This window comes from Chrysemys picta, chromosome 2 (assembly GCF_011386835.1).
Source record: "Chrysemys picta bellii isolate R12L10 chromosome 2, ASM1138683v2, whole genome shotgun sequence".
Taxonomy (NCBI): Eukaryota; Metazoa; Chordata; order Testudines; family Emydidae; genus Chrysemys; species Chrysemys picta.
In genome coordinates, this window is record NC_088792.1 from 258,032,268 (window position 1) to 258,055,996 (window position 23,729).

The 23,729-nt window shown below is 40.3% G+C and overlaps 1 protein-coding gene across 1 annotated transcript in view; it reads right to left on the bottom strand.

Annotated features, from left to right (window-relative positions):
• ANGPT1 (angiopoietin 1) overlaps positions 1 to 23,729 on the bottom strand; it is a 196,279-nt gene that overhangs the window by 33,112 nt on the left and 139,438 nt on the right. The window contains 1 exon segment of the mRNA XM_005287247.5: positions 17,836 to 18,002. Within this exon segment, the coding sequence (XP_005287304.2) occupies positions 17,836 to 18,002 (167 nt within the window).

A 23,729-nucleotide genomic window follows, 5' to 3' on the forward strand; every position in this document is an offset into this window, starting at 1 on the left:
CTAATAGATTAGTAAGACATGATTTCCCTTCACAGAAACCATGTTGACTTTTGCCCAACAATTTATGTTCTTCTATATGTCTGACAATTTTATTCTTTACTATTGTTTCAACTAATTTACCCGGTACTGATGTTAGACTTACCGGTCTGTAATTGCTGGGATCACCTCTCGAGCTCTGTAGTGGGATGGCTGCCCCACTCCTGAAGAACAGGGGTTAAAAGCAGCCCTGAAGAGGGCTGCAGCAGGAAAAGGCTAGGCTGATTGGGGAAGGAGCCACAACTGGGGCCTCGCCCCAATCAGGCCACAGCTGGCCCTATAAAAGGGCTGTGAGCCAGGAGCTCAAAAAAGAGTCTCTCTCTAGCTTCTGAGAGAGAAGGACCTGGCTGCCTGCGAGCCGAGAAGGGTACCTGAAGTGAGCAGTGCTGGGGAAGGGCAGAGGGAGCTGGGCAGCTCCAGCCTGAAAAAACCCCAGGCTGCAGGCCTTACAAAGGGGCCTATGAAAGGTAATGGGGCTGCAGAGGGGCAGCCCAGAGATAGGCAGAGGCAGTTGGTCCAACCTCCCTTGCCGATGATGAGTGGTTTACAGACTGCTGTCTGTCCCAGTGAGCGGGGGCAAGATGGAGACTGGCAGTAGCCACTGAGACAAGGTGGAGATAGGGGGCTGGGGGTTCCCCTGGGTGGGGAGACCCAGATTGTGGGTTACTGCTGGGAGCAGAACCCTGATGTAGAGGGGCACTAGGATCCAGGAGGGACAAGGGGGCCAGCGGCAGGCGAGACACTGGCCTGCAGAGGGCTGGAAGAGCTAATTCCCAAGACAACCAGCATCGCTACAAGCCCTTTTTAAATATTGGTGTTACATTAGCTATTTTCCAGTCACTGGGTACAGAAGGTGATTTAAAGGACAGGTTACAAAGCATAGTTAATAGTTCTGCAATTTCACATTTGAGTTCTTTCAGAACTCTTGGGTGAATGCCATCTGATCCCAGTGACTTGTTACTGTTAAGTTTATCAATTAATTCCAAAACCTCCTCTAGTGACACTTCAATCTGTGACAATTCCTCAGATTTGTCATCTACAAAGGATGGCTCAGGTTTGGGAATCTCCCTAACATCGTCAGCCATGAAGACTAAAGCAAAGAATTCATTTAGTTTCTCCGCAATGACTTTATTGTCTTTAAGTGCTCCTTTTGTATCTCGATCGTCCAGGGGCCCCACTGGTTGTTTAGCAGGCTTCCTGCTTCTGATGTACTTAAAAAACATTTTGTTATTATCTTTTGAGTTTTTGGCTAGCTGTTCTTCAAACTCCTTTTTGGCTTTTCTTATTACATTTTTACACTTAATTTGGCAGTGTTTATGCTCCTTTCTATTTACCTCACTAAGATTTGACTTCCACTTTTTAAAATATGCCTTTTTATCTCTCGCTGCTTCTTGTACATGCTTGTTAAGCCATGGTGGCTCTTTTTTAGTTCTTTTACGTGTTTTTTTTTAATTTGGGGTATACATTTAGTTGGTCCTCTATTATGGTGTCTTTGAAAAGTGTCCATGCAGCTTGCAGGGATTTCACTCTAGTCACTGTACCTTTTAATTTCTGTTTAACTAACCTCCTCCTTTTTGCATAGTTCCCCTTTCTGAAATTAAATGCCACAGTGTTGGGCTGTTGAGATGTTCTTCCCACCACAGGAATGTTAAATGTTGTTATATTATGATCACTATTTCCAAGCAGTCCTGTTATAGTTACCTCTTGGACCAGATCCTGTAATCAACCACACTGCTGCTGTGGAACAAACACTGAATAATATTTGTAGTATCGTTACGTCAGAGGGGAAACTGCCAAACTCAACTGTGTTCCCCTTTGGTAACCAACAGCTCATTTTCATGAGTTCTTTCCAAATGATTACAGTCTAAACAGAGCTGGGATAAATCTGTTCCCAAATACTGAACCTGCTAGCTTAGTGACCCATGAAAGAAATGAGCTCACAGAAAATGTTACATCACAATGCAGGCTTGATCTGGAAAAATGCTGAATTGGCTTCAATGGGAGCTGCAAGTGCTCGCATAATCAGGCCATATATGCAGAGGCCAATAGAGCTGATGATAGTATAAGGGAAATGGTTCATGGCTGGTTGGCTCAGGGGTTTGATGATGGAGCCTTTAACTACTGAAGTACTAGATTAAAGAGGGGAGAACCTGACATCACTCTAGCATGAGCCTTCTTTGCTGGAAGTTAGGCTGCTGCAAGATGGGACATCAAAGTAAAGGAGGGAGGGCGGTTAGAAAAGGATGAAAAATGGGAAGATTTCAGAAAACCTGCCAAAAAGGGCTGAATTTTTACATGGAGGTTTCATCATTGATGTTAATTAAACTCTCTAAAGACTCCTCAATGCTAAGTGGTTCAGTTTGTTTTAAGTGAAAATTTGCTCAACAAGGGAAAAAGCAAAGGATGTTGTTTTACTAAGTAGAGACTGGAGCCAAGCCATAATCTTTGTATCTGAATTTCAACCTTTCCCCCTTCAAAATTTGAAGGTGTTGGTATTCTTGGTTTTGATTTAACTCATGACAGAACTGGGCCCGAGTTTGGTTCCCCCTCCCCCCCCCACCAATGTGTGATTCTCTCCAGGGTTTATCTTTGGTCCATTATATAGCTGCGAAATTCGCATTAAGGCAGCTCCCACCTATCAAAGTTCATCGATATTTGTCTTTTGGAGTTTGAGCTAGGTCCATTTCTAGTTCTACATTTCAGTTTTGAATCAATCCCCCATAGTTAATGGAAGCCCCGTTGAGACTTATACCTTCACTATGTTCACTATCTTGTCATGCTAAATGATCATTGCCATTATGGGAAGTTATGTGATTGGTGGTTAGAGAATTGGACTGAGTCTGGAACTCTGGGTTCAAATCTCATCTCTGCCACTGACTCGTAAAGTATCCTTGGACAAATTACTTAATCTTTTGACTCAATTTCCTTATATTACCTAAAATATCTCACAGGAGTGTTGTGGGCATTATTAATGTTTGTAAAGAGTTTCCAGCATTTAAAGCATTATATGATTATTCCACAAAAGTTAAACTCATTATTTTATTCTCATACAAACTCTCTTTTTGGGACATAGTATTATGTTATTATAAACAAAATTATTTAATTTCTCAAATAGAGAAATGAACATTATACTTAAAAGGAATGCGCGTTATAAGCCAAAGACCATTAAGTGTAATATCTCCAACACTGTATGTGGTTGCTGGAATTTTATTGTTATACTTCTGAATAAACTATACAAACCTACTGACACCAAATCAATTTGCTTTTGCTAAACAAACGTTAAAAATGCTACAACGGGAATTCTCAACTGATGACTGAGAAGCCTTTTGGGACAGTTTAAAATGCACTATTTTGCTTTGTTTTTTTTTTGTTTAATATACTTTAAATAGCTAAGTAATTTGATTTGCAAAGTTACTGATTACATGGAAATGTTAAAAGTCCAGTAAATTGATGGGTACCCGTTTTATTTCTTCCCTTAAATGATTAGTAACTTGAAATGGTAAATTTATTTACTTTATTGTAGGTAATCCCTATGGACAAATGAGACAATTTAATTTTTACCCATAAATTTCCCTTTTCAGAACAAATAGAATCCAGGAGCTTGGAAGACGCATAGACTCAAAGACTTTAAAGCCAGAACGGACCATCATGATCATATAGTCAGACCTCCTGTACATTGCAGGACACAGAACCGCACCCCACCCACTCCTGTAATAGACCTCTAACAATTGGTAAAGGCATGCCACTGAGTCCCATAGATAAAGCTGTGCTGGAAAATTTTGGAATGCAGGCTTCCATCCAGATTTGTGGATTAAGTATCCAACAGCCCCAAGAGGAAGTTTTCAAAAACTACAAAAAAAGAACAAAACCAATCCTAAATTGAACCTTGAATTATTCCAAGCTCTGTGCCAACTGCATACCAAAAAGAAGAAGAGGCCCTAAGGCTTATTTATTCTGCAGTTACAGGAATGCAAATGTTTAGGTGAGAACAGAACCAGTTAATTCTAACACCTAAGAATCCATCAGCCCAGAGGAGGAGGCTACTGAAAATTAGTCAGTAGCAGAAAAAAAATGTGAAGGACAGAGAAATTAAGGGTCAAAGGCACCTTGAAGGACCTAATTACCAAGGCAGATGTCTTTATATTCAGCTTGTAGTGGTGTGCTGCTTGAAAAATCTTGTCACGAAATGCTCTGGGACAGTTCACTCCAGCCCAGTTGCTTTGAACCATTCTGGTATTGCAAAGGAGCTGCACACCCAGTTGTGTATGTTTTGCATCACTGGAGCAAAGCCAGGCAGCCAAAGAGTACAGTGGATTTGGTCCTGTCATAGATCTGGCAGAGTCTACCCTGATACCTGAAGAGAGGGCTCTGCCAGAGACATCTCTGATCATGACTCAGATGTACCTAGAGATTGTCACTTTAGATGCTATGTGGAATTTTTATGGCCTGAAGAATGGACAAAAAGAGAACTTATTTTTCAAAACAGGTTTTGTTTGACCTAATGTTGCGTTTTAGGGCCCATCTTACATCTAGGGAATATAATTTGTATTTATTGGGGCATGCAGGTTTAGAACTTAAAGATGGAAGGGAGATGTGGAAAGCTGAGACACCCCAGCCACCCCCTTTGGAGTGGAATTTCTGGGCTGTATGGAGTGCTGCTTTACTGGGCGGAAAATGGTTCCTTTACTGACAGGGCATGAAGCCTACTAGCAAAATTTAATTTTGATGGGAGAATTTAAGATTAACTAACTTTATTGAAGTAAACAGTGCAAATGCTTGATACCATAAGAGGAAATTATTAATCTGTTATGAGCTAAAGTACTTTTTCCAGAGTGTTAAATGAGTTCATGTAAACCAACAAATTCTTTGATATAATCCCAAACTACAATGCTGGAACTTCTTTTTTTTTTTAAGGAAAATTTGGTTATAAGGCAGAAAAAGTGATTTTCTATGTCCCTTTGTTGGGTAAAGCTAATGTATATCAGCTAATTAAACTAGTACAAAGGTGTTTATCTCAGACCAATTATGAGTCCATGTAGCACAACTTGTGTTGAAAGTCTGTTACTGTGCAGAAACAGGATTCTATGGCACTGAATGCCCACATATTTCATGCCAGGATAAGGTCAATTTCTGCTCTGACAATAACAACCTTCCCTACTCAAACAAGTAAACTCTGTTATACTCATTTTTACCGCACTGCCAATTATAATATCTCAGATTTTGTATGCAGGATGACAGGGGCAGGTGTTTTACTCTGTGATGGGCCTCCTGGTGAGCCCATAGTGCTGAGATGTGCACATTCTCCTGGGTTACTGAGCTCACCTGCCTCTCAAAGAAAGCACAAGTGATCCACACCTTGTTGCCTGCAACATCTGTAAGATGGGCATACACCAGGGAGAAGCAGCCCTCTCAATCTGAAACAATCTCCTCCCCATTCCTTCTCCTCCTTCCGTCTTTCTGCCTTATTCTTCTTTGCTCTTCCCTTCTCTTCTGTTATTCAGGAAGACCTTCACTGTTCCCAGTTAATAAATATTCATGTTCTATAATTTCTAGACTGAGAAAAGGAAAGCTATCATCTAATCATGGGACATACTCCTACTGCCACTGTCATGGACATTATATGGTGAACTACACATAAGCTTTAGAAAGTAAGAGGTGGAAGAGAGAAGTTTACTGAATCATCATGTCTAGTTGTTGACATATTGTGTAAATTGGGATTTGAGTGCATTAAGTTAGGTTTGATTATTCATAAGCCATACAAGTATATTTGCATCAACTTTAAATGAGTCAAACAAAATGTTATATTTCAAATTCTACTTACACTTGGAGATAGCTCATGCATTTCCAGCGAGGGCTAGTCATTGAAACGATATAGCATATTGGCATGGTTCCCAAAGACCTCTGGGCATCAGGTTGAATTACTACACTTTTAGCATTTAGATTTTATAGAATTTGATTTGACAGTCTTAAATGAATAAAGTTAAGCAAGACAAACATATCTGAATTCTTTTAATAGAAGTTAAATATTTGTTTTATAATATCTATCTTGTAACATTGTTTGGTCAAAATGTGCTTCCAGAGGATGAATTTTCAAAGTATGGAAATGGTGCAAATCAAATTGTTGACAGGATTTTGCACTGATATTTCCCTAGAATGGATTGGAAAATGTACCACATAAAGTAAAACCGCAAATATTCTGTTTTTCTTGGGTCACAATATAGATCTTCCACTTGGCAGGAATCATGCTCTGGGTTGGGCACAGAACTGGGAGACAGGAGATTTGTGTTCAGTTCCTAGCTCTGCCACAGACATCCTGTGTGCCCTTACTTAATCCCTCTGCGGCTCAGTTTCCCATCTGCAAATGGGAATAATAATACTTCCTTCCTTCCATGCTTTGTCTGTCTTGTTTGTTTTTCAGATTCTAAGCTCTTCATGGCAGGCACTGCCTCTTGTTACATGAATGTAAAGGACTCAGCAAAATAAGGCCCTGACTGTGGTTGGGGCCATTAGAGGCTACTGTAATAAAAGCAGTAATCATGGAAAGGCTGGATGGAGACCCAGCAACACTGCCAAGTTGGGTGTCATTTCCCTGTTACATCAAAACCATGGAGTGGCAAAAAAGCAACGATGTTGACTGCAGCAAGTGTGTTACCTCCAAATCTCCATGATAGCAAAGTAACGTATGCACTTCTCAAAATGCAGTTTCACAATGGTGATGAGCGCAGCAATGCCCTTTTTGACCACAGTGACAACCATGTGACAACAGTTTAAGGAAAATGTTTGTTAAATCATATACCTTTGAAGAAGAAGAATAGTACTTCCCACTTATCAATCAATAGTATTTTCATCTGGAAAAGTCAAAGCTCTTTACAAAAGTAAGTATTATCTCCATTTTGCAAAGAGAAAAATGGGATTTTTTTGTAACAGAATAATTCAAAAATTAGTTAAAACAATATTAATTTAAAAAACAATAGATTTCACCCTAAAAATCCGAGTTGAACATTACACCAAACCTCCAGCCTATTTATCTACCTTAGTGGCCTAAGAAAACATAGATTTTAAACTGTACCCTGAAGGTAAACATATTCAATTTCTTTTGGTCCAAGCAGATTACAAAACTCAGCTCACTGGAATGAGAATTCCCAGCCGCCAGTCTAAGCATTGTTAGCTCAAACACAACTGTTGATCTGAACTGCCACAGCATAACATGGGGAGAAAGACAGTTGCTCAGGTAGTTAGGACTTGAATCACACAGGATTTTATAAACCAGAAGACCATGCCAATCCTCTCTTTGAATCATTGTAATGGCTCCCCTTCTCCATTCCATCAAGTTTAAACTTCTTCTCCTTGCCTCTAAGGGCCTATATAACTCCATCCCTCCCTATTTATCTCATGCAGTAACTTACTGAATTGTCCCTGCCCCTCTGCCAATGATGTGATCCTACATACCCCTTTTGCCTATTTCCCCACAAAAATCTCCATTTCTTGTATAGGGGCTAGTATAAGAAAAGGAAATGCCCACTCTACTCTGGTTCACCAAATCAGCACCGTCACCTTATTTGCATTATTCATTCATGAAAACTCAGGATTCTACCTGTCCAGCCCCAATGCTAATATACAGGCCTTGTCTAAATGTCACTGACTTCAATGGAGGTAGGGATGAATTTGGTCCTGAATATCCATGTTCAAAATCTGAGAAGATTTTACCACAAGAAACATCTCAGTATGAGTCATGAAGGATACTAGCTTGAATGACTATCTATGAGATGTAGTTCTGATGCTCTTTAAAGGTAGCTCTGGTTTTAATTGTATAAAAAAAATGTAAAGTAGTACCATAGGAACTGCAGATGAAGTGAGTGGTTCAATATGCAGGAAGTACCTAATAATTCAACATTGATTAGCATGTCTTTGTCGTCGTCCTTGTGTCAATCCCATCAAATTGGATACACTCTGAGTCCTCTCCCTCCAATGTGCTCTGTTCAATACCATATCCTCTGTCACGCTATATGCAACATGTCTTCCTTTATGACATCCCACCACTTCTTCTTGGGTTGGCCTCTCTGTCCTTTTCTCCAGTCTTGATCTGCTGGAGTTTCGCACCCACGTAGTTGTCTTGACTGCACTTTACATGACCAAACTATCTGAACCCGCACTCCCTCATATTTTGGTTTATAGGTGTTACTTTGAGCATGTTTCTAACATGCACATTCCTCACATGGTTTTTCTTGCTTATATCACTTATCCATCTCAACTTTTGCATTATTGGTGGAGCAGATCATTTGCTTATATTGCTTTGTTGCCCAACACTCAAAGCCATACATTAAAACTAACAGGCCACTGTTTTATAGACATTCCCTTTTAATTTTAGTGGTATCATCCGTTACATACTACACCACTTATTTCTCTCCATTTGACTGAGGCATTTATTCTCTTTTTCCCGAGATTCTGGAACCCAGATATTTGAAACTTTGCATTTTCGGTATTGTCTACCCATCTAGTTTCAAGATTAATTCTTGAGTGTTCACATTATTGAAATTAGATACCATCTACTCTGTTTTTCCTCTGCTTATTTTGAGCCCATATCTCTCCAACACATCTCTTCATTTATCAAGCTGCACTTCTAGACTATCTTTCTCCTTACTGCATAGAATGATATCTTCTGCAAATAGCATGCACCATGGTGCCCCCTTCTGTATGTTTCCTGGGAGGGTACACAGGACAAGGAGAAACAAGAAAAGTCTCTGTGCTGATCCCTGATGCACTCCCACCTTTACTAATAGTTCTTCTGGTTCACCACTAGAAGATCTGATATTGACGTTACATTTACATACATGGCTTAAGAAGTGGCACAACTAGTCCTGGTACCATTTTCTCCTCATGCACTGCCAGGTAAATTCTCTTGGAAGTCGACCAAAGGCCTTTTTCAAATAAACAAACACCATCTGAATATTTTTCTTTTACTCTCTACATTTTTCCACTAGCTGCCTCAGTGCCAAAACAGTATCTATTGTCGATCTTCCTGGCATGGAGCCATATTGATTGATGCTAATATCTACTTCACTTCTGAGTCTCTTATCAGTGATTCTCTTCCACAGTTTCATCGTATGACTCATCAACTTCATACCATGTGCAACTGCCAGTGACACTTTTCCGTTATATATAGGCACCAAGATACTTTTCCTCCACTCATTTGGTATCTTTTCCCATCTCATGATTGAATTGAACAGGGGTATCAGCAGATAGATACCTTCTATTCCCAGCTTTTTCTATGCCTCAATAGGAATTCCATATGGGCCTAGGGCCTTATTATTTCTTATTTATTTTACAGCATTTGTCTGTTTCATCTGGTATGATAGGCTTTCACTACAACAAAGTTCATAATTTTGAAGTCACATTGCTCTCTTAGCTTTTCTTCATTGAAAAGCTGTTCAGAATACCTTTTCCATTGATCCTTTATGTGTCTTCCATCAGTCAACACCATACCAGTTTCATCTTTGATTAAACTCACTGACTCTATATCGGGGTGGGCAAACGTTTTGGCCTGAGGGCCACATCTGGGAATAGAAATTGTGTGGCGGGCAATGAATGCTCACAAAATTGGGGTTGGTGTGTGGGAGGGGGTGAAGGCTCTGGCTGGAGGTGCGGGTTCTGGGGTGGGGCTGGGGATGAGAGGTTTGGGGTGCAGGGCTGGGATAAAGGGGTTGGAAAGTGGGAGGGGGATCAGGACTGGGGAAGGATGTTGGGGCATGGGGAGAGGCTCAGGGGTGCAGGTTCCGAGAGTCACTTACCTCAAGCAGCTCCTGGAAGTAGTGGCATGTCCCTTCTCTGGCTTCTACACAGAGGCGTGGCCAGGCAGCTCTGCTCGCTGCCCCATCCACAGGCACTGCCCCTGCAGCTCCCATTGAAGTGCTGGAGGGGCCACTGGATCATGGAGGGGCCATTGGAGCATGTAAGAGCCACAACGGGGCCATGCCACAGCTTCCGGGAGCTGCGTGGTGTGGCCCCTGACCCTGCACCCTGGCTGGATCACCAGAGTGGGGCCATGCGGCTGCTTCCAGGCAGGGCCGGCTCCAGGCGCCAACGGAGGAAGCACATGCCTGGGGTGGCACATGCTAAGGGGTGGCATTCCATCCATTCTTGGGGTGGCACAGTCCGAGCGGCTTTTTTTGCTTGGGGCGGCAAAAATGGTAGAGCTGGCCCTGCTTCTGGGAGCCGCGTGATGCGGCCCCCGACCCTGCGCCCTGGCTGGAGCACTAGAGCAGGGCCATGTCGTGGCTTCTGGGAGCTGCGTGGGCTGGCCCCCCACCCTGTGGCCTGGCCGTAGTGCTGTAGTGGGGCCTAGCCACCCTGGCTGGATCACAGGAGCGGGGGCTATGAGGCTGCTTCTGGGAGCCATGTGGTGCGCCTGGCTGGAGCGCCTGGCTGGAGCGCCAGAGCGGAGTAAGCTCCAGACCCTGCTCCCCAGCGGGAGCTCGCGGGGTGGCTTAAAATGGCTTGTGGCCTGGATCTGGCCCATTGGCCATAGTTTGCCCACCCCTGCTCTATATCTTTAGTACTTCTGTCGCATGCTTTCACCAGTCTATACACTCTTTTTCCCCTTCCTTTGTTCCAAGTTTTGTATAAAGTTCCTCAAAGATCTTTGCTTTTGTTTTTGCAACTACATTCCTGGCCAATTTCTTTATACTCATTGTATTCCTCCAGGTCTTGTTTGCTCCTGCTCCTTTGCCAGAGTTCAAGCTTTTTTCTCTTATCTTTTATCACCTCTTGTATTTCGTTCCACCGCCAAGTTTCTTTTTGAATAATTGATTACCACGTGTAAGTTATTATTTAACATAATATGTTTACAGCTAGATACCTATATTCTAATCTCTTTCTTTTCTTCTTTATAGTCATCATCTGGGATATATACATATATTTTATTTTGCCTGCCCAGAAACTCTCTTGGAGCTGTATCATTTTGAAAGGAAAACAAAGGGAAACATATATTTTTAACATACATATGCTGAGCATTATCCTTTTTTCAATCATATATTCTTTAGACTAATAAAAAATCGTAGAGAGAATACAAATATCTGAGAGAAAAAACAGAGCCCTTCTGAAAACACCAAATGGGAGCAATTCAGACTGACTCAAACTTTGCCTAATGTTGAAGCTAGATTTTAGAAAAAACACATGAAAAATTATTTTCCATGTTTTCTCGGACACAATTCATCACTTTGTGGTATTTGTATTCTTACACAACTTACTACATTCAATTGCTGGACCTGGAACCTTATTATTTTTTGCCCTCCTCCTGCCTGTAAAAGGTATTACTGCCACATTAACAATAGATGTTTCTCCTCTTGAGTTTTTCCCCATACTTTCATTATCCTTTTTCTATTTTAGGTTTCCTTGATCTAATGCCCAGACCAACTTGGAAGCTAATTTATTTCTGGTTATTATTTCAGACTGCATGGGTGTTATTTGAAAGTAAGCAAGTTAGAATGTAGCTGGCCTATGTTTGCTTATATTTACAGTGTTGAATAAGCAGAGAGAGTAACGTGGTCATCATCAGGAATTTCTAATGGCTCACAAACAAAACAGCTAATTTGCTAGGCAGAATGACTGCAGATTAATAGTTACTGAAGTTATGGAACGCACATGGACTTCAATGTATTCACCCTTAAACAGGCCACAAATAGAGACTAGTAGAACTTGTTCACCTTGCTTGATGTATTGAGAGCAAACATGACAAATGTCTAACAACTGTGAAGGAAAGGAATTGTGTGAGAGAGGCTGAGAACTGTGCTTTTCAACTTTATATAGGCCTACTTTAACTCAATAAAGGCAGGTTTCTCAGATTAAGGGACAAAACCATTCTGCAATGGGTGGCCAGCTATTTATGATTCAATAATGAAGCTTTTTCTTGGCTTGGATTCTGGGGCTGCTTTTATAACTATCAGAGACAGTGATGCTGGCAAAGAAAATAAGAGTTTCTATGTTTTAGGAAGCTTTGCAATTTGAGTTCCTATAATAACATCTCAAAGAGACCAACATTGTTTTGTTTCATGAAATGGTTGTAGAAATATATTTGTATGGAGTGGGCGGGCACTCAAGCAAATTTGTCAAATATGAATAGCCACTGAGATTTGCATATCACTGGCACGTCATTATTTCAATAGCTGTCAGCTTCCTACTAGTTGACTTTTGTTAAGTATTCAGATACAAATGAGGAAAAATGGGTGAGCTGGTTTGAAGCTTCATGAACCCATGTGGAAGGATATGGCCCTATTTCCTCTCCACGCTTTCTTTCCTCTTTTGGGGCACTGTATGCTCCATGGGAGTGGGGACAGAACTATCGCTGTGTTCCTCTGAGCACAGGGACTTCAATGTATTCGCCCTTAAACAGGCCACAAATAGAGACTAGTAGAACTTGTGCACCTTCCTATCTCCTCATGCACCTGCATGATGGCCATGCACAAACTACTCCTAAATTGGGATTTGGGGTAAGCTAGGACCTAATCCTGCCCAAGTCAAAGTCCCACTGATTTCAATGAGAGTTTAGCTTGAGCAAGAACTGCAAAATTCAGCCCTGGCTGCCTAGTTCTTTACTTTTTGAGTGAAAAGATGCAGCCCACTCTCTCTTTTTGATATCATTGCTGCACTTTTGAAACATGGCCCTTTTGTTTTTCAGGTGTAGCAACAGGATTTTTCATGGATCAAATTTAACAATTGTCATGTTGGTGCAACCTGGTTCAGGTTGCCAAAAAGATCTCCTTTTTTTTTTCTAATGAAAGCAGGGGTACTTTCCTAAAATTTTCCCATGTTTCTTTAACCCTGGAGACCTAGAATCATTTTGGATGGTTTTCCTATTCTACTCTGCAGTCCATCAACTGCATATCAAACTTCATATATAAAAAAACCCTCCATCTCTCGAAATGGGTGTATATATACACATACTGTGTGTGTGTGTATTTCCAGATTAAAATAAACAGTTTGTTAAACCAGAGCTAAGGTGGGAAGTAGTTTGCTGGATTTAGGCAGTTTTGTGCATACCGACTGTCAGGAACTCAGGTGCCTAGGTGATTTTCCCTAACTGCCTGAGTTTCTGCCGGTCATTTAAGCACCTCCAGGCTTAGGTGGCTGCCGAGTGGGGGTTTTCAGAATCTCAGTGGCACCAAATGTTGTACTTAAGTCCCTAAAGTGGAAGTTAAATGCCTAAGTGGATCTAGCCTTTTATGCTGGTGGGCCGCTTCATCAGCTGGGAAGGGAAACAAATACCATGCCCAGTCCTTTAAAGACCCTTTCCTCAGGGCACACTTTACTGTTTAAAACAAAGGATTTAAACAATTCTAAATAAATCAAGCAACTCAACTGAAACGTGCAGGTCCCAATCCCCAGAGACTTTTTGCTGCCTCAACCACCCTGGGGTAATGAGGACACGCTTTCTCTGCAACATCCTGGACCCATCTTCCTCCTTTTTATATACCTCACTCAACCATGCAATAGGCTTTCATCCCTTTCCAGGCTGTTTTACCTTGTCACAGGCAGAGTCTGACCCTTTATAACATTCTCAGTGTGGTTCTGTCATCACACAAGATAAGTTTTCAAGAGCTCTTGGTTTGTCAATAGCTCTCTGCAAAATCTCACCCAACACAGATGTAAATTAACATTTTCATTCTGCCTCTAAGCTCCCAGAAACCCAATGGGGGCAGTGGGAAGCGGTGGCCAGCACATCCTTTGGCCCGTGTCGTCTCCCATAGCCCCCATTGGCCTAGAGCAGCGAACTGCGGCCAGTGGGAGCCACGATTGGCTGAACCTGCGGATGCGGCAGGTAAACAAACCAGCCCAGCCCACCAGGGTGCTTACCCTGGTGAGCCATGGGCCAAAGGTTGCTGATCCCTGATCTAGTCTGATCTCCTGTATAACACAGGCTATAGAATTTCCCCACATAATTCCTAGAGCAGATCTTTTAGAACAATATCCAGTCATGATTGAAAAATTGTCAGTGATGAAGAATCCACCTTGGCAAATTGTTCCAATGGTTTATTACTCCCCCTGTTAAAAATGTACGCCTTCTTTCCAGTCTGAATTTGTCTAGCTTCAACTTCCAGCCATTAGATCATGTTATACCTTTCTCTGCTAGACTGAAGAGCCCATTATTAAATATTTGCTCCCATGTAGATAATTAACCTTCCCTTTGTTAAGCTAAATAGATTGAGCTCTTTGAGGCTATCACTATAAGGCATGTTTTCTAATCCTTTAATCATCCTTGTGGTTCTTCTCTGAACTCTCTTCAATCCTTCTTGAATTGTGGACACCTCACCTGAACAAAGTATTCCAGCTGCAGTCACACCAGTGCCAAATATAGAAGTAGAATAATCTCTCTACTCCTACTTGAGTTTCCGCTGTTTACACATCCCAGGATCACAGCATCACATTGGGAGCTCACTGCACACTGGGAGCTCACCTCCATTGTCTTCTTCCACATGGCCCCTTATGTTTGGTGTAACTTGCCTGATTTCATTTGCAAGACCTTTGCCCAGCCCCTATATAAACTTCTTTTAAAGACTCACTTCTGCTGTGCTCCCTACAATGAATCCAGACAACTTTTATAAAAATTACCAATCCCTATTTATTGATTATCTCTTTACTAGTCTGTCTATATCCCGAGAGGGAGAGTTCCTCAGAATGGGAGACTGTCTCTTTTTTAATGTCTGGAAAGTTCTTAGCACATCATGGGTGTTACCATAAACAATAATAATTATAGGAACGGGGAGGGTGTTTCATTTCAGAAGTGGGAGAATTCATTGAAAGGTGCAATGTACTTGGAGCTGAATAGCACAGACATTTTCCGGATAAAAAGGAATGTCTGGGATCACCCTTCCTCTTGAGGCAATAGTTGTACCACAAGTACTTTCCCTTTTCAATTACTTGTCCAAATCTTTTTTACACTGTTTTTTACTAGTTGCTCCCATTGCTGCTCTTTTTAAATGTATTCGATCAGTTATATCAGTGTAAAGAAATTTCACTTGAATTCTTTTGGTGCCTATCCCTCCTACTAAATTCATACCTTCCAGTTCTTTTATTTGACAGTAGTTCACACAGTCTTGAAGCCTCTGTCATTCATATTCCATTAGAGACCATACATTATTATTTATTATACCTTAATGAGGTCCACTAACCACTCTTTCCGATAAAATAATAGAACAAATTATATAGATCATGAATAACAGTCTTGATTCCCTCTAGCTGTCTTTTGAGATTTCAGTAGCATCCTTTTCAGCACACAGGGACTAATTTTGTATAGGAGAATTGTAAATGAAACTTCTGATCCTTGACATAATATGTCAATTGACATATTCAAAGGGGCAGATAAGGCTTCATGTACCACTTAGGTGCAGAATTCTATCAGGAGAAAGTGCAAAGTAGATGCAACTTCTCCATCACTGGAAGTTCAAAGAGAATTGTGGTGTCTCAGTGCTTCTGAAGATTAGGCTACTTTCATTTAGGCAATTGAATATGGATTGAGGAGTCTAACTTTAGGTACCCAAATTGTACCTTTGTACAACAATTTAAGAACATTATGCACCATTTCTCTCAGATCTTTCACTTGCTAGGTGTTTTGCCTTGTATAATTCAGGATATATTTCAAACTCATTTCCCTTCTTCTTGGCTTTACTCTCTGTCTAAAGAAAGTAGTCTTTTTATTACTAAATTGTTTTAAACCACAAAAATCATATATGTTACTATTCTCTCTAAGTGATTTTGAATTTTAGTGTGTTTTCTTTTTTACTGATCTCCCCATCTCGGCGCTATTAGAAGTTCAGATAGATAAGTGGAGGACTTGCAACTATGTATAAAAAACTCATTCTTTTCAAGGTATAATAACTAGTAGTATTACTACATTAATATGTTCAATATTCTTATCAAGGCCTAGCCAGTGGTTTATAGAACTACTCTTTTCATCTGCATTGCATTCCTTTGCAATATAATCTAGCTTCTGTCTATCCTCTTCACTTTCAGCTCCACCTTGGGTTGAAAGTTTGAGAGATTTTAGCAAATTTATAGTCTCCTCTGTACAGCTCCATAGTCTTCAATGTTATTTTCTGAGGTGGAATGTTCTCAGTTCTTTGAAGGATCTGTATCTTTTTTTGCCTAATCAAGCAGTAAAATCCTCAAAATGTTAAGATAGATAATGGTTCCTGGATTCATATAATTAAAAAAAAAAATACATGTGAGGATAGTGTAAACTGTCTATGGCTCTATCTATACTACCCTGCAGTTCAGACTACAGGGTGTGACTAGCTGTGCACACCAAAGTGCTGCTCTGTACTTCCCCCATGTGGACACTGTGGGAACCAATTAAACGGTTCCTAGTTTGCATTAATGTAGTTGTATGTGAAGAGGACTTCATTAATGCAAACTAGGAACCTTTTAGTTCATGTGCACGTGGGGGACAGCAGACCACATTGGTGTGCACTGTGATTCACGTGCCCATAGTCTGAACTTTGGGGCAGTGTAACTAACCCATATGGAGACCATGGTAGGAGTGGGGTTCTTATAATAATTAATGGAGCTATCCCATCTCCTAGAACTGGAAGGGACCTTGAAAGGTCATTGAGTCCAGCCCCCTGCTTTCATTAGCAGGACCAAGTACTGATTTTGCCCCAGATCCCCAAGTGGCCCCCTCAAGGACTGAACTCACAACCCTGGGTTTAGGAGGCAACGCTCAAACCACTGAGCTATCCCTTCCCCCCCAATACTGGGGTTTAGGAGAGGAGCTTATATTAAAGAGAAAGGGAACTGTGCTATAGAGCATGACAAATCACCTGTTGCTGAGCATAGGAGCTCCCAAGGTAACCAGTATCTCACTGAATTTACTAACACTATACTAACTCTTCCATTGGTTGTTAAGGGTTAAGGTACCATAACCCTTAAGTACCAACATTACCAGAAAAAATAAAGAACTTGGCTTGGTCTGCAGACATTTCAGGCTTAGAAAAGATGTGAGGGATGAAATCATTGGGGCCAGCATGGTATAGATTAAGTTGTGCGGGCACAGCTGATTTTGGATATGTTAAAAAATGTGGTGAGTTTTAAATGGGTCTGTTGGATTGTGAAATCAGGGTGTCATCCTAGTTTGGTTCCTCCCTCTTAGGGATATGAGAAATTGAATCTTGAAGTCTTAGAAATAAATCACAAGAATGGACAGGGACCTGGGAGCTATAGTCCTGTTTAGACAGCCTGTGGAAAAGTTCACACTGTTAATACGAGGAGTAGAATGAGCCTTACAAACTAAGGGCCACACAAACTGGAACCTGAAAGGCCTGTTCACAGGGGTTGGCAATGAATGGTTGCCAATTTATTTAGAAGTTCAAGTAACAAAATCTCAATGCCCTCCCCTTCCAGGGACCTCCAGAGTCCAGAAACCTCCAACTTTACCTTTGCAGACTTCTGGGGTAGAGGCAAGGGCCTAACACCTACCAACAATAGACCCTCTCCCCAGACTCCTCAAGGGGAGGTTGCTGGTTGTTCTCCTTAGCAAGATTTTCAGTGTGGGGTAGGCTGCCAGATAAGGGCCACTGCTCACCAAATGCTAACAAATTTCAGAGTGTCCTGACTCTTGTGCCATACAGTTTGTTGTCACACATGATAATTTCTCTCTCAACTTCCATCTCTGGAAAATTGCATTTCTAGTTTATATTTGTATGCTTAATTTAAAAGTTGGATGCAACTTAATATTACACTTATTTCACTTGCAAACAGTGACAAGATCTAGCACCCAATAGCAACAACAGAACATCAATAAGTGCTTACCTGTAATTCTGCTTTTCATTTCCTATATGAAATCTGTCATATTGTGAATATGCCCGATTTCCTTCCCAGTCCATTAACTCAATTCTTAGAGAATACTGCCTCTGACTGGTTATTGCAAAGATAAACTCATTCCCCAGCCAATGTTCACCAGATGGGCTACCAAAACCCTAGAAAAAAGTTGGTAAAATAACTGAATTTAATTATTTTTCTTAATGTTGGTGTAATATTTGTACTGTAATAAAATTATCATTACATTTTTCTTATATACACTAAGGGCAAGTTAATTAACCTTCCTATGCCTCAGTTTTCCCAGCTGTATAATGGATCGATTAATACATACCTTGCAAGGACATTGTGTGGTTTAAAATTAGTTGATGTCTTCAGGTACAAAATCACTTTAAAGGACAAAGTAGTATGTTATTTCCTTTGTCTGCTACTGAAATATTAGACAACTATAATATGCTCCACATTGGCCTACACCTAGGGATCATTCAGACACTGAAGACAGCAGATATTTTGCAGCCCATTTATTAAGTGGTGCCATGGGACTACATGCACCTACATTTGGCACTGTCTTCCAATTAACTTGGGGTTGGAATTCATGCAGTTGCTTTCAATCTAAAAGCCTTCAATGGTTTAGGATCTAGATTGTCTCTTTTGTCATAACATATTGCTTTAACTGAGAACAGCAGAGGAGTTCAAGCTGGAGCCTTCTCATATAAATGAAGGACAAGTGCTGGGCAGGATGTTCTCTGAGCTGGTCCTTGGTTTTGGTACTCACCCATATCACCCTTGGCCTACCAGAGTCCAGATTTGTTAACTTCTGAACCTACATCACAAGCCATCATTTCTCAGACTACTGGGGGGGGGGGATAAGATGTGGGTTCATCAACAGTCCTTTTGTATTACTTTGTGTTTCAACCTAAAGGTTGATGCTCAGACCACAGCATGTGGGGCTATACATTTATTTCATAAATATGAAGAAATAACTAATAAATAAGAGGTGGTTGCTAGTGCTATTCACTTTCCACATATTCAGATTATCTTATTTCTTTCTAACTAAACTGAATAACTGTACAAAATATAGACTAAACTGAAGAGTATAGCTAATTTTCCCAATTAATTGTGGTTAAAGTATTATGTGTGGTGTTTCTGTGCCACATGTTACTCTGTTCTTTGATTTTTGACACCACTCCATGACTTCCAATGCTATTTAAATTAGGCAACAGTTTGTAATTAATTGTGTACATTTGAGATCTCTTAGTTTCACCATTTTACCCTTAAAACAATAAAAGCGAGGTACAGTGACACAGTTCTCATTCAGCCAGTGACGAACAAACCTGAGAAGGTTTGTGTTCAGGCTCAGTTCAGATAATCACATGCTTGTCTCATGCTTATCCGAACCTCTTGAGTTGGGAAAATGGAAATGGAACTCTAATGGCTCTCTCACAATGATATGCCAGAAAGGGCTTATGAATGATCCTTGCTAAAATTCCTCCACCAAATAGAATGGAGGGCTGGATGATTTTCTTGCCTCTGATAAAGTTCACTCCCTACTGCTAAATTGTCCGTGCCAGAGATTCCTACCCTGAGCTCATAAACACACTGTTTTGTTTCTGGAATGGACCAGACAGCATCAAATCTCAGGCATTTTCATAGACCATTTTTCAAAGGAAGTTATTATCCCCTTAGCCCCTAAGTCTTCAACAGATCTTCCTTCCCCCCCAGTTTCAAAGGATGAATTGAACAATATGCTCCGCTATCAACAGCCTCAGTATACTTTTCCAGAAAGTGTATTTATTGCACAATGAGGAAACATGAATAGATTTCCCTGATACCGGGGATTTATAATTGACTAATGGGGAACAATTTTGAGATTTTTTTCTGCAATACTGGCAGCAAATCGTTGTGCGCTGAGTGTTATTTTAGTCACTCCTGCTTCCGATCCTAGAAATAAATACTGCAGGAACAGCCTCTTCCTCTATACTGCTACAGTCTGGTTCCAGTCCTAGCTGCTGTCTAGGGGTGAAATCCTGGCTCCACTGAAGTCAGTGGCAAAACTCCCATGGACTCCAATGGAGTGCAAAGATGTCCCAAAACCAAACTCCTAAAGAAAAATAAACCTATCTGAATAATTCAGAAGCTTAAAAGGATTGAGATGGGGCCTAAAAGATATGTCAATGTTCTGGGAATGCAGGGAGGGATTTCTGATCATTCCCAAACTGGATCACCTATCACTAATTACAGCATGTTATAAAACGCTTTCAGCAACACTCACTTTCGTTTAAAATCTACCAGTACCCATTTGCTATTTGAGCAGAAAGACTGAGCCAACTGGTATTATAGGCTAATTGAGACTGGCCCAGGAGTATCAGGAAGAAATTTGCTCAGGTTGAACCTTGGGATTTTGAACTCTTGCCTCAATGGAGATCAAGTGAATGATGGGGATGAAGTGCTTAGTCTTTAAGAAAAAAAGTCCAGTAGTCTACAGTCAGTCTTACAGCTGGAATAAGTAGAATGACATAGTGATCTTAAAGGAGACTGTTATCTCTCTCTCCTCAACCACCCCACATATCATCTCTCACAAAGTCCTCCCCGTTAATAATTCCAAAATCTGTCTCTTTCCCACATTCCTCCTGCTAAAACTAAGTGCCAGTCATTGCTTGCCTTGATTACTGTAACCTTCTAATTACTACTGCCCAACTTTCTGGCCTCTCTCCTCCCAATACTCAAGCCTGTCCATAGTGCTATGCTGCAGAGATGTTCCTTAACTAGTGCTTCGACCACACTATTGGCACGTATATTTTACCAAATAAAATACAAGCTTCTTCCCCTTATTTGCATAATTGCAGCCCCACCCACTTCTGTCATATTCTCCTTTATGCTGCTCTTAGTCCTCTCTCCTTACTTCTCTTTCCTACCCTCCTTCTCACTCTCTTGGCTTTTTCCCTTCTAGCCCCTACACCTGGGACATTATCCCAGTTCTAGGAATTCAGGAGTTGCCATACGGAATCAGACTAGTGGTTCATCTTCATTAGTGTCTTGTCTCAACAGTGGCCAGCACCACCTGCTTCAGAGGGAGATGCAGTAAACTCTGCAGTGCACAGTTATGGAGCAGCCTTCCCACAAGCAATGTTTCTTTCTAACCCCACTAGTTAGTGATTGATTTATGCCTTGCAACATTAGGGTTTATCCAAAACATTTGCATTTTTGTTTCTTTGTTATCCTTGCTTTTGTTCACTGAGCACACACTTTATCCTCCTCTGAGCTCTCTTTGGAACAGACCACTTCAGGAAATCCCTTCTCCCTTTTGCTCATAATTAATAACCATAAGACATGATTTGTTCTGAACCGTTGCTCTATTTTGTAACTTATGTTTGTGTGTCTTGTCTTATCTTATTTAGGTTGTAGCCTTTTCAGGACCTGGAACATGTCCCTTTTTTATATTCTGGATCTGTATAAACACAAGGCACCATAAAGTTGTTTTGTAATAAAAGAACCTCGGAGTTATGAACACCAGAGTTACAAACTGACCGGTCAACCACACACCTCATTTGCAACTGGAAGTACCCAATCAGGCAGCAGCAGAGACAAACAGACACAAAAATATAGTACAGTGCTGTGTAAAACCTAAACTACTAAAAGAATAAAAGGAAGTTTAAAAAAAAAGATTTGACAAGGTAAGGAAACTGTTTCTATGCTTGTCTCATTTAAATTAAGATGGCTAAATGAAGCATTTTCTTTCTGTTCTGCATAGTAAAGTTACAAAGCTGTATTAAGTCAATGTACTTTTGGAAGAACAGCCATAGCATTTTGTTCAGAGTTACAAACACTTCAGAGTTAAAAACAACCTCCATTCCCGAGGTGTTTGAACTCAGAGGTTCTACTGTAATTCTTCACATTCCCAGTATGAAAGGATTTACATTTCCTTCTCTCCTCTCATGTTGGACATCAGATTGGAATGAAAATCTATTGCTCAGTGGTTTGCTCTCCTGACCAGAGGAAATTAAGTTGCAATAGAAGTTAATGGAAGGGCAAAATAAGAAAAAAGAGAAGAAAGAGGTGATGGAATTAGTTTTCAGAATCTGAATCCTATTCAAAAGACATATAGTAATTTATTACTGACAGATTAGAAATCTCAGGATCATTTAAATTATCAATTGTGTTACTGAGCCTGATCTGCCTAATATTTTTGATCTATTAGAGAAGGTCTTCTTGAAGCCATGCTGAATAAGATAGGTTCACTTCATACAAGACCTTTCTCTTGGTAATTTAAATAATCTATAAAGTCCATAAATCCTAACTAATTAAATCATCATAATAAATACTGGGTGTGATGGATGGGGTTTTCTTGGGAATTAAACTGTCTGCTGTTTTGCATTTCTTTTGTACAGCAAAGCATTATGCAGCTAGGGAAGCAAATAGAAGGCAAAGATTCTCTTTGGAAGCATGACGTGCATATCGATCAAGATGTAGGGTTAGAATTCTTGCATGGCACATTTGAAAACCTTGGGCTTTGGTGTGTGCAGCAAAAATGTGATATTGCCAAGTCCAAGCATTTAAAAACCATGATTCAGGCCCCCAAAACCATGGGATTGGCTTAAAAATCACAAGACTTTAACTAAATAGTAAATGTCAGATTCTTTTTATTTGCCTACTAAGTTTTGAATTTTCAGAGTGCACTCAGGTCACATTTTCAAGTTATTCTCTGCAATCATGAGAAATTATTACTTATTTTTTTTAGACGAAAACTGAGTCTCACCTAATAAGATAACTCCAGGGAATGTGGAAACACACAAAAATCATGCGAGTTGGCAACACTGCAAGTTGCTGTGAAATATATAGTAACAATAGTATTTGAATTGCTCTTTACCATTTTATGTGCTGATAACCTATCTAATTGATCAAAGTGTAAACATTTCTTATCCATACAAATTAACATAGAGATCTCTAAGTCACAGATACAGGTTAGAAATGACCTTATTTGGCAATGCCCACTTTCACCTGTCCCACACTGTTGTTTATTATTTCAGCATCAGTGAATCAGTATTTCTGATGCTGAAATGTCACATATGGAAGTTTTACATGTAAGAAAAGATTGTATTTTAGGAAAAGTTACTCCCAGTTCAGTGAAAGGAAAGGGCTCATGAGTGAGTGCCAGGTTAATGAATATTCACCCTATTGAGGGGAAGCAGGTGATACTTTTTGAGACGTTTTTGGTTTTCATTAGATAGCTCTTATACATGTGTTAGTAAAATGAGTTTGTTTGTCTCTATAGTGTAGAAATGATATGATCCAATACTCCCTGTAATTATTTGCACACCATTGCATATATTTGAGTAAAAAAAAGTTTGTGACTACTGTCCTATATCAGAGCAAATACTATAGATTCTGATATACTGCACAACTGCTTTGTAAAAAGCAATAATAATAATTAATAATTCACTGCAGCACTGATCCATAAAACATTTTTACTAGGCATCAGAGGCAATATTATATAATATTTACACCAGTTAACAAATACCACCCAAGGTCTGTCTTGTTTCACCTCTGATTGCACTGTGATTAATAGAGTCAAAATAACAAAAGCTATCAGCAGTACAAAGAAACTGAATTCAAGTCTACTTTTAAAAGTGACTTTCAGAATTCACAAAGCTGACGTTTATTCAAAAATAATAAGTATGGTGCAAAAGAGTTTTATTAGCTTTGGCAAAATCTGTAGGGGTATTCTACTTGAATCATGTTACTCCAAGTTCATTAAACAATTATCTCTCTTGCTTTATTTATTTTGCCTGATAATGCTCGTAGGAAGCTTTGACTTTTTATAGACAAAACAAAAATTGAAACCAGACACAGTCAGTATATCCTGTGGGTTCATCTCCTGTCACACAACT